The 12,965-nt window shown below is 42.8% G+C and overlaps 1 protein-coding gene across 1 annotated transcript; it reads left to right on the plus strand.

Annotated features, from left to right (window-relative positions):
• Positions 1 to 5,426: 5,426 nt before the first annotated feature.
• Positions 5,427 to 6,170, plus strand: LOC145983666 (uncharacterized). The gene has a single exon (XM_083116725.1). It carries the CDS (start codon positions 5,427 to 5,429, stop codon positions 6,168 to 6,170), a length of 744 nt encoding a protein of 247 aa, XP_082972851.1.
• The last annotated feature ends 6,795 nt before the right edge of the window (positions 6,171 to 12,965 follow it).

Below are 12,965 nucleotides of genomic sequence, written 5' to 3' on the forward strand. Positions count from 1 at the left end.
ATGGCGCAGTGGTAGCGTCGTTGCCTTGTAATCAAGGGGTCCCGTGTTGGATACCCGGTGGAGGCACAAGTGGTTCGGATCCCACTTTAAACTGTAGGTCCAGTCCCGATTAGCCATACTGTGCATAAAGTGAACTTAAAACACCAACTCAACAACAACAACAACATTGTGGCCCCATCGTTTGTGTAAGTAATTGTAGACTTGGAATCTGCACGTCAAGAACTTTGCATAGAGTATATGGAAGGGGGTCTACGGTCAAAATGAAAGCAACCAAAATGGCGGCCAACATGGCGTCCTCCATCGTCACACAAACATGGCGACCTGATATGACAATTAATTGTATAATATTACCTAGTAAGCGTCGGCAATGTTTATTGTCAGCTAGGTATTGTAGGTAAATTTGAAAACTTTAAAAACCTGTCCGGTCCTTGACCGGACCATAACCGAACAGTGACCGGCTGTATTGAACACTGTAGTTTTTGTCCCACGGGTCCGGGTTCGATACATCCTACTCCCGATTAGCCTCAGTGCATAAAACGGGTTCTGTCCCGATTAACCTAACAGTGCATAAAGCGAACTTCAAACATACAGGGTGGACGAAAAGTCCCTTTACATGTTAATAAGCATAGTACAGTTAGACATGTAGATAAACATTGTTATGAATACAAAACACTATATTATTTTTAAATTTCAACATTTATTTTGAATAAACAATGTCTGGTTAACATTAACATTTATTGTGAATAATATATTAACATTGTTACACTGGTTCAAGTTTCATTAATCAACACAGTCCGGTGTGGTGAAGTCTGGGCTTCGTGGAGGCCATGGCAACGGTGCTGGAAGGTGCTGATCCACGTCCAATCCAGCGGTTTGGAAACAGTTCATTTAGCCGTTTGCGGACACACAGCAAAATGTGGTGGAGCGCCGTCTTGTTGAAGTGTAACGATGTCAGCTAATCCTCTTGCCGTTAATTCTGCAAGCAACCACGTGTTAATCATGTGAAGATAGCTGTGCTGGTTCACAGGACCATCATAGAAATATGGTCCAAGCAGATGGTCTGCCGTTATCCCTGCCAAAATCATAACATGCGGCGGATTGCACTCGATTTCCTCATAAAAGTGCGGATTGTCTTTTGCCCAAAAGCTTCGATAAATCGCACACTCGTCGGAGACCATAATGTTTTTTAGATCATTTGCATGCGGGAAGCGTGCGAGCAGAATTTCACATGCATGCACATGTTGCTCCAAGTCACAATCACTCAACTCATTCACTGAGGATGGCCGAAAACATGAAACATTCAAGGCCTTCCGCTACTTGGTACATCGAGAGCACTTCCCGTCGCAAAGGTTTTCTTCTCCCGTGCGAATAACGTTGGTCGTGATGGCGGCGGTTTTCCAAACCGCACAGCTAAGTCCCTCAAAACGTTTGTCATTGTCTTTTTTGTGTTCTGACGTTCATGAACCCACACAGAAGCCACCAAATGCTCCTCAACAGTGAAAGCACTTGTATCCGCCATGGTTTCACTCTCTCGACTGAATGCAGTGGACCACGTACTTTCACCTACGTCCTTCCCACACTAACCGAAGTGAACGTGACATGCGCGGGAAATTCTTATCTCAACAATCTGTAACAGAACAACAATAATGTTAATAATAAATAATAATAAAGAGTCAATCTGCACAACAATAGTAAAAAATATACTGTTTTTGTATTGTTTTTGTATTCATAACAATGTTTATCTACATGTCTAACTGTACTATGCTATTAACATGTAAAGGGACTTTTCGCCCATCCTGTAGGTTCAATCCGCACAGTAGGTCCAGTCCCACGGGTCCCAGGTTCGATACATGCTACTCCCGATTAGCCCCAGTGCATAAAACGGGTTCTGTCCGAATAGCCTAACAGTGCATAAAGCGAACTTTAAACATCGGTTCAATCCGCACTGTAGGTCCTGTCCCACGGGTCGCGGGTTCGACACATCTTACTCCCGATTAGCCGCAGTGCATAAAACGGGTTCTGTCCCGATTTACCTAACAGTGCATAAAGCGAACTTTAAACATCGGTTCAATCCGCACTGTAGGTCCTGTCCCACGGGTCCCGGGTTCGACACATCCTACTCCCGATTAGCCACAGTGCATAAAACGGGTTCTGTCCCGATTAACCTAACAGTTCATAAAGAGAATTTTAAACATCGGTTCAATACGCACTGTAGGTCCTGTCCCACGGATCCCGGGTTCGACACATCCTACTCCCGATTAGCCACAGTGCATAAAACGGGTTCTGTCCCGATTAACCTATGAGTGCATAAACCGAATTTTAAACATGGGGTTCAATCCACACTGTAGATCCTGTTCCACGGGTCCCGGTTCGATACATCCTACTCCCGATTAGCCGCAGTGCATAAGACAGATTGAAACATCAGTTCAATCCGTCACTCGATTATCGGACTCAAGAAGGCACCACTGTTCCTCGCTGAAGAGTCTGTACCAAGACGGGTCAAGGACGTCCTGTAAAAATCAGACAATGAACTGTTGTGCCTCACACAAGAAAGCGTTGTGATCTCTCATGCAGACTTCTAAAGCACTTTGCAAGAAATAATAAATTTGATTGCTGATTTGCGTCCCTATAAGAAAGTGGATAGATTCCTTTTGCAGAATCCTTCCCTCCAGTTTATTTCCTCTGGACTTTTTGCAGCAAAATGGAAGACCAAGATTTCTTCCGTGTTGTAAGGACCCCTTTTGTACTTAATGTACGGTATTTTACTTTGTATTCTGTGTGTTTTGACTAATTTGCGAAGATGGAATAAGTGATAAATGGACATTCACAACCCTACCTGAGCGGGATTCGAATCAGGGCCTTCCTTTATATAAACATAGTTAATTACAGGATATGAACCCTGGGTCTCCGGCAACATTCGCAACCATGCCTTAGCGGGATTCGAATCTGGGTCCTCTTTATGGAAACATAGTCAATTCCGGGATTCGAATCAGGGGTCTCAGGCAGAAGTAGCAACCATGCCTGGCAGGGTTTCGAATCCGGTACCTCTTTCATCAAAACGTAGTTACTTTCGGGATTCGTACCCTGCGTGTTCGTCATTCTGACACAATGTTAGTTATATACAAACACAACATTCTTTCTCTGTACAACATCTTTTATTAACAAATTGAAAATCTATAGAAACATCGCAGGGTTTATTTTGCAAGAAATGGTTACTATACATACAGCTGTCTGTTTATTGACACACTGAATATCTATAGAAGTGTTACAAGTTGATTTTACAAAAATGTCCGCAATATACCCAATATTTATTTTCTACAAGATAACCAAAAAGTTCTTGCCGTTCGAGGGCAGTGATAAACAAAGAGCAATACAGTGGACGGTACGTACCTTCAGGTTTCGAAGTAATCTCCATCAGCATCCAACACCTTTTGCCAACATTCCTGCAGCTGCACAATACCCTGGTGCTAAAACTCGGCGGGCTTGGATGCAAATAAGTCCGTGAGTACGATCCACAGGTCTCCCTCATTTGCGAAGGATCTCCCACGGAGGTTGTTGTCGAGGGAATGAAACAGATAGTAATCTGTTGGTGCAAAGTCCGGTGAATATGGTGGATGGCACAGTGTCTCCCAGCCAAGTTGCTGAAGGGTCTCCCGGGTCCTCTTTGCCACATGTGGCTTGGCATTGTCGTGCAGGAGCAGCACATCCTTGCGATTCACCAATGCCGGCTCCTTCTGCAGCAATGCACGGTGCACCCTTTGCAACTGCTGAGAGTAGAGGTCAGCAGTGATGGTCTGACCAGGTGGAAGGAGCTCGTAATATACCACTTGCCGACAATTCCACCATACAGAGATAATAACCTTTCGTGGGTGCAGAGGTGGTCTTGAGGTGTGAAGAACAGGGTCACGTGGCGACAACCAATGTCTGGTACGCTTGGGAGTGTCATAGAGGACCCACTTTTCGTCACCAGTGAGCAAACGATCAAATATGGGTGTGTTCAGGTGCCGAGTGAGCAAGGACAAACAGGCTGTCACTCGATGTTCCTTGTTGGCTGCCGACAATGTGTGGGGTACCCACTTGCTTAACTTGTATGACTTCCCTATCGCATGCAAGTGCAGTCTGACTGTTTCAGCGGAAACATGGAACCTTTCTGAAAGTTCATCACACGTTAGACCACTAGGTTCATCCGAAAGACTCACATCTCCTGAACGGAATTTCTGGAACCAATGCCTGGCAGTGCGTTCGTTCACGGCAATCTTCCCAAATACCTGGCAAATGCGGCGACTTGATGCGGCAGCTAACAGGCCCACTTTAAAGTCTTACAACAAACACACGCGAACAAGCTGCTTCGATACCTCCATTTCTCTTCGAGACTGGACGAGCTATGACTGCTGTGTGTGCGCAATGTGCATGTATTACTGACAGTCGATGGTCAGACTAACTCCCGATCGCTTGGCAGGCACGTGCGTCATTTCCTTTCCTCTCTGTGAGCGCATGATTAATGGGACGTCAAAAACGGCAAGAACTTTATTGGTTACCTGTATATACAACATATTAGTCCGTGTTGGATGTTAGTGTATTAGTAAGTGTTAGAGTCGAAGAGCTATATGAATCGGTTGACCTTGAACAAGCCTCGATGCGCAGTAGCAAAAGGAGGAGGTACAGACTGCCGTGGAAAACGCGCCATATCGTTCTTTTGTTTTTCGAGCGGTAAGAATCGGTTTGGTTTTCGTTGTGACTGTTCGTGTTTCTCCAGTGTGGTCACAAAAAATTGTCAATATACGTGTGCAAGATGGCCACAGAAACACCTAGGCGTCGTGTGCTACACAAACAAGCGCGAGATATATTGTACAAAGTGTATCAGTTCTTCCAAAGTGAATCTCGCAGTGCAGAGAGTGCCTTGTGCTCGTCAGGGAGCAGTGTTGCCAAATGTCAGGAGCGTACAGCGGCTGCATGTGGGATAGGCCTGCGTACAGTTCAGACGATTGCGAAGGAAGCCAAGTCGTCGATCGGGGATACAGGGTCGGTTTCTTTTCGCTCGCCTGGCAAACGTCGTAATCGGCGAAAGAATATTACGCACTTGGACGATTTTGATAAAGGGGTATTGCGTAATATTATATTTGATATGTACGCAAATGGCAAATTTCCTACTGCAGTGAAACTTAGGGCTAAATTGAAAGAAGCTATCGGGTTTGCAGGAAGTACGTGGCCAGTGTTAAAAATTTTGAAGAACATGGGGTTCAGATATAGGAAAGGCAATGAGGGAAGGAAATTTTTAATGGAGAGAGGTGATGTTGTAGCTGCGAGAGTGATCTTCCTCAGAACCATGCACGAAATCAGGAAAGCTGGTACTGCAAATATATACTATTTAGATGAAACCTGGGCCAACCAGAATCACACGACAACGAGCTGCTGGAGAATGAGTGATGGTTCTGGTTGTCGTTAAAGGTGCCATTAGGAGAAGTGTTCGTCTTATAGTGTGCCATGCTGGTTCAGTTGCTACAGGCTTTGTGCCCCAAAGTAAATTGGTTTTCCGCTCCAAAACAAAGAGTACTGAGTATCATTCAGAAATGACGTCTGTCGTGTTTCGAAAGTGGTTTTGCGAGCAGTTCTTGCTGTTTCTCGCTCCTGAATCGGTGATTGTAATAGACAACGCGAGCATACATTCCTTGCAAGTGGATAAAACGCCTTGTTCGAACACAAGGAAGGCGGATATTATGGCATGGCTCTGTAACAAGATCATTCCTCACACAAGCACGCAAACCCGAGCAGAATTGTTGCAGTTGGTGAAACATCATACACCAACTCTCAAAAGTTACGAAATCGATATAATAGCAAGAGAATATGGTCACAGAGTTGTTCGTCTCCCACCTTATCATTGTCAGTACAACCCGATTAAAAAGATTTTGGCCCAGGTGAAGGGGTACGTAGCTGACAAGAACAAGACTTTCCAAATTGCCGACGTAGAGAAACTAACTCACGATGCAATAGACATAATAGGTGTTTCCGAGTGGGCAGATTGTGTAATTCACGTAGAGAAAATACAAAAATATTACTTCCAGCGTGAAATAGTCAGAGACGATGCCATCGATCAGGTCATTATAAATTTACAAGACACGGATTCCGAAGAACTTGAATTAAGTGACGAGGTTGACAGCAGTACGGAATGAGCGTTATGTACGTAAATGGCATTTTAATTTTTCTTTTCAGTTTATATTATACATGCCAGGTAGTTGTTTTGTTATTGCGAGTGCTCTAAGACCTGTGCTTGGTATCTGCGGCGAGCGAGATTTCTTTTGCCGCGCCGCGAAAGAATGAATCAAATTCTTCTCTCGTTCTCTCAGTAACCAAATAACATATCCCTTTAAATATTATACGAACTTAAAATTTGGAGTTTTCTTTGTAACTTTCTCACTGGAAGTTATTTCAAGCCTCATTTAATAAAAATCGACTCGCAAGAGAACTTTTTCTCTATATAATAATGGCCAATAAAATATTTTCATTTTTTTCACTCACTTTTAAGATGCTACACGTTTAATTTACAGCACAATACGATTGTCTCAAGCTTTCTGGTAATACTCGTGCAGGATTGGTATCGATTGTTGCAATAATAGTCGTGCAGCGGCAATTTACAATTGTTCGAATATACGCCGTTGTGTTTTATTTTGTAAGAGCTGGCGAGAACCCCGGACGGTGAGTAGGTGGCAACAACGGAAATGTATCTCCCTCTCTCTCTGCACGGAGTTGTCAAGGTCAGCTGCTTTCGTATCGCTCTTCGACTCTAGTTACTCGTTCAGTTTTCTTTTCTTCAACATTTCCATCATTCGTTCATTCCCCTCTTTCTCCTGTCTTCTTATTTCCAGCCTTCTCATTTCTCACACCTTTAAACAACTCCATCAATTCGAAAGAGATTCTTAAAGATAAATGGGAGGGTACATATGGGATCTTCGTATATTTTCCATAAAATCGCCAAACACTGGCGTATCTGTTTTTTTTTTTCAACAGTGTACGTAAATATTTTGACCAAAGAGTCCACCGATACCTCGATATCTTTACAAGTCTCTTCTATTATCGCTAATAACTTTTCCGTCAGTCCATTTTCTTCACAGAAATTCACATAGTTGGCAATATGATTTTTACCCTGTCTTCTCTGTATTTTACTCCATAAGCTCCTTCTTTCTTCCGGACTTGCTGTCTTTTCCTTAATATCGCCATACACCAAACTGAATCCGAGGGGGAGTGTCGACATCTGAAAATATACAAAAAATTTGTTAGATGTGTATTGCACGCAAACCATGATTACAGTTATACATTTTCTGTTTCTGAACTCGGGGCTGGCTTTTCGAGGCCTTCCTGCATTTTCAGTCTAGCGCCGAAATGCGGGAAGATTCGAAAGGCTGCGGGCAGCACTCAGACGTTAGACAGAAACAACGGAGGGGATCGACGGGGAGCAACGGGCAGATAACGCTCGCCTGGGCGATGAATTGGGTGCTGTTGCTCAACATATGGTGGATACATTGCACCGTATGTTTGCGGAACACAACCAATTTCTCGACAAGCGTAGTCAGGCTGAACGGGAATTGGAGGCGGAGATCGGCGAGATCCAGGAAATGTGATTATTATTCTTTTCTCAATTATATCTATTAAAACCATCACGCCCCCCCATCTGTACTAATTCCGTAGTTTTTCAGACTTATATGTAACTATAATATACTATTATTGTAACTACATCGCTTTTTTGCAAGTTCCGTCGTAGCCACGGCGAACAAGCCGCTCGGTTCTTCGGGATACTACTGGACCCCCTCATGGAACTTGCCAGGAATGCCGATGCTGCCCCGCCCCCTCCTGTTGCTGCACCGACCCCTCCTGGTTCACCGCCCGTCATCGATATCGTTGAGGAAGACGTTGATTTGCCGGTTGTTATTTCACCGCCTCCCGTCATCGTTATCGCTGACGAGGAAGATGATGTATAACATCTACCACATCGATAAATAAATACAAGTAATATATTTTTCTTCTATCACCTTTTACTCTGCTTCTTCCACTTCCGAAGTGTCTCTTTCTGCAAGTATTTCCGGAAACTCCCGATGTGGACTGCGACTCAAAAATTGTTCCTCTAGCTCGCCGATACTGGAAAGAAACAGATATTTCCGTCTGAGATTCGGGTGGGTTGAAGGATGGTCGGAAAATTCCGCCATCTGTTCAACAGGACCTTTTATATCTAGCGTCTCACCTAATGACTCATCCAACCGTATATCACACCTAAACCATTGCAATACCTCGGCCATCTTCAGCACAGATTCCGTATACGTTTTACGGAATTCGTGCGTCAGTGGCGCGACGTCGTTGCTCTCAACACTCATATATTTTTTTTGACAACCTACACGGTACAACTCAGGAATTTCCACATCCAGCAACTCGTCCAGATTTTTATACATCACCAATTCCAAATTCGACGTGTACATGCGTCGTCTGGTCTCATAATATATTTTTTAGCCAGGCAGTATGGGGACACATGCAGATGCGTCACATCCACATGTTCGGAATTTAATTCCGATTCAGCATCCATACACAGACATTCTAGTGGGGTGATTCCCGACGCTACAATAAAAGGTCCTGCACAATATCCTTTTACTGCTATCTCACCCGCTACCCTGTTACTCCAGGCACGAAAAGGTAGATGACCGTAAACAGGTGCTCTCTCAAGCCGGTAACGTGTCTAGCATAAATTACTTTTCCCCTCGTTAATGCTGTACATGCCGATCGGCGTAATCAAAAGCGATTCCCTGTATCTAACAGGGATATCGAATATTAACAATTTAGTATTTATACTCGCTGATATTCTTTTTTTTTGTAACCTATTGCTTTTTCGATGCGGATACTGTTACAGAATAAGCGAGATACGTTTCGGGCCGGGAAAACGCTTCGTATACCCGTACATAGGATTAACATCAACTCTACGTTTCCGTTTCCTCGCACCACCAACAATATTGTCTATCCCGCCATCTTTAATCTCTTCATACTGATGCTGTTCAGGTTTCTTTGTTTCCCACATTGTCCGAATTGTTGTTCCGTCAGATAATTAGGAACGCTTACATACGGTTTTTCTTCTCTGGTCTCTTCTTCCGTCGGCGATCCTGACATTATCGGTGATTGTGGGAGCGACGGTAGCGGGCGTGAACTATATGCTGGGTCAATCTGCGGCGGTTGATCGGAGGACTTGTTATCGATCACACCACTCAGAAGTTTCACAAGCCACGATATTATACCCATACTTATCTTTCAGCTGATTTACCTCGATACCTGCCTGGACAGTTGGTGATCCTGACTGTTTTTCTGCGTCTTTTTGCAAGAATAGATGCTCGTCTCTGTGCAAGGTGACTTTGCTGGCGACAAAGATGGTGATTCTGGTAAAGGTACTACAAGCACCCACTTTATATATCTACGCCATCAATCGATTCTGATCGCATTCGTTTGCGCAGAGCATCCAACGCCCATGTGCCTCTCATATCTTCTTCCCTTCCGGGTACACTGTACACTGTTCTCTTTTCCGAGAAATGTACTTTTTCACTCTATTTTCTTTCTTTACACCCGACACATTTTTCTCCTTTTGCTTTTCTTCGATCGTAGCATGCACATAAAAACGTTCTTCTTGTATCTTCTCTTTTTATCCTTCACTTTCGACACTTTCAAACAATGCACCCATTCACAGACAACTGAATCTGCTTCTCCTTTCACACTCCAACAAATAACAGACCTCAACATCATCTACGCACACAATGCAATCATTCACAGACAACAGACACACTCACACAAATTTTCCATTCATCCAACTCCATCATATTTAATTTCCACGAATCACTTCAACTCACGTAACCGTTCCAGGAGCACACAATGCAACCATTCACAGACAACAGACACACTCACACAAACCTTCCATTCATCCAACCACGCCTACATTAACACCATCTACCGACAATTCCCGGAACCAACAGACATCCATAACCGTTACGAGCTTTTAAAACGGCTCGCGGCATTTCACAAAAACCACTTACCTCCTCCCCAACATTCAATCAAAATCCTCCTTACAAAATAAGTCACGCCCATTTTATGACGTCACACCTATCACAACAACCAATCAAAATCCTCCTTACAAGAAAGGAACTCCCTTTTTATGACGTCACACCAATCAAACAATATTCCCACCCTCCTCACCTTACCCCCACACCTACATCACCAATTGATCTTTATTCGATTTCCACCCAATCAATTGATTTATCGGACCAAACGCGGTACCATAACTACTCCTAGACATCGAAAAATGTTGGGACCGTTGATTTTTTTTTTTCAGAGGGAGTGATGGACTTTGGTTTATTATCTCTACCAATAGTTCCCCAAAAACACAGCTTTCCATTAATGTGAACGTCGCATACACTTTTTTTTACCTCTAGAGTAAGTATGCTTTCAATTGAAAGTTGTTTCAAATCTAATTTTGAATTGAACACAAATCAAGATTATTCCAACTTAAAATGTAAAAGTAAACTATGAGCAAATTATATAAATCAGCTGTATAGATATCTAACTAGAGCTGTTCCTGTAGGTTCTAGTTGTTTTGTCAAGGGCTCTGTGATGCTTAGACTTGATCCGCTTTGTTGCAAATTTTTCTCCATCGAAGAGATGCACTGGAGGTCCATTTATTGAAAGGATTGATTGATTATTTGAGTTGGTGTTTTAAGTCGACCTTATGCACAGTAAGGCTAATCGGGACTAGAGCTACAGTTTAAAGTGGGATCCGAACCAATATGTGTCTCCACCGGGTATCAACACGGGACCAAAAGACGCTACCACTGCACCATTGGGGAGGCATTTATTTTTTCAAAGGAGGACCAGATTTGCAAGTATTGAAACTTCCAAATGATTGCTCTGATCAGTTAAGGTTAGAATCATGGCACTGAACTGACAAATTTGATTGGATACACAAGGTTTTTGATTGAAGTTGCAGTGTGTTGATTAACTCTCTAGATGCAAAAATCTTCAGTTAATGATGCGGCACATGCAATCATTTACCTTAAAGTTCATATTGTCACATATACGACGTTAACACTCATTAGATTGCCATGTATCTGCAATTCATAATACTACTACATCCGTAAAGAAACCTAGGCTTTTAAACCGACTATTCATATTACCCACCAAAGATGGTGAAAAATTCTTCCGAACGGTTTGTTTCCTCTAATTTTTCTGAACTACCATCCTCCCATGGTAAATCAATTGTTTTCAATGTTTCAAGAGTTTTTCATGATTGCCGCTTCCATTTAGTGGATCTATAATTTTCTCATTTCTTTGTTCACTCCCTATGCCCCTAATTGAAAAGAAAATCCGCTATACTTAATATCTTATTTTATTAACAGTTATAAATTTCACAGACCCCCCAAAAATATATATAATTTTCTATATTTCGATTAATTCTTGAAAAGTGCACCACTTCCCAAGTAAAGCTCATGAACAATTCGCATCTAAACCTACACGAAGACCTAGATAGTTCCCTGGACCAAATCCTATCCCTTGCAACAAATATAAACCCCCTACCTGACGCACTACCTACCCCATCAATAACAAGATCCAAAACCCTCGAAGGTAACTTCAACCGGTTCCTTCAAGCTCTAGAAACCCCAAAAGAAGACAAAAAAATCCAAAGCCGCACAAGCACCCCAAAAGAAAACACAAAACCCAACCATTCAAAAATGGCAACGTCCATCCCCAATGCATCATACCCATCACCATACAGTGGAAAGTCAAAGAACCCCCAAAAAGTCGATCAATTCGTAGAAAGATTTGAAACTACAGCGAATGCTATGCTATAGGAAGAAGAGGGGAAGAAAGAAATGCTTCCCCGCTTCCTCACAGACATAGCACTCACTTATTTCAATGACTTAAAAAGAAAGCCAAATTTCAATACAGCGACGTTCACACAAATTAAGAAGGAAATAATTCAAATATTTAAGGGTAGCCACTTGTTGAGCATGTCCATTCAAATACTCTTAGAACGTAAGCAAAGGCTAGATGAACCATTTCAGGTTTTTACTATATCCATGAAAGATCTAGTCCTCCAGTACTTTCCCCAAGCCACAAACCTGCCAAATCCTCAGTTATCTTGTTCAAGGGCTCCGCTCTAAACACATCAAAGCAATGGGAAACAAAGGATTCATTGCAAGAAATGCTAATCCAAGCTAGGCAAAAAGAAGAGCAATCAGAAGCTAGGAAAATTCTAGAAGCCGCTAAATTACTTCAAGGGACATACACACCTTCTCCTCTCCTTCCGCCGCACCAATTCAACGTACAGATGCACACACACACACACACACACACACACGGAAAGAAAGAAAGAGAGAGAGAGAGAGAGAGAGAGAGAGAGAGAGTGAGAAGATATGTCTTGTCTTCTGTGTGGAGGTGAATTTTGTACCCCCCAAGAGAAAAACGTATGTGCGCCACTGCTAAAGACACCCAAATGTTAACCTCACTTGCATGTAGTACACCCTGGTTTGCATTATTGCAGACAAACGATGCTCTGGCGTCTGCATTTGCAACCAGTATAATCTTTTAAAGGGCTTGTGTTATGTCCTGTCCTTGTGTGTTTGAGATTGTCGTTCGCTAATTTAATATTTTCACCATCATCGTCATCTTCGCGATTAGCCCAAGTTGGCAGAAAAGCGAAGTAAAATAATTCAAACAAGTACTGTGCTTGTAGAGCGTCGTAAAATGCAGCCCATTCCATTGTGAAGGCTTCCAATGGATTAGTCGAGAACGAATAGGCAACAATTTTAAAAGAAACCTCGTACCAATTTTTCTCTTCATGCTATTATAATATATATATACACAGGGTGTTTCAGAGCAACCCAGACACTACCTTTTTCTCGAGAACGGGAGATCGTACAAATTGAAACAAAAAAATGCAACTAAGTTGG

This window comes from Lepisma saccharinum, chromosome 2 (assembly GCF_977018435.1).
Source record: "Lepisma saccharinum chromosome 2, izLepSacc3.1, whole genome shotgun sequence".
Lineage (NCBI taxonomy): Eukaryota > Metazoa > Arthropoda > Insecta > Zygentoma > Lepismatidae > Lepisma > Lepisma saccharinum.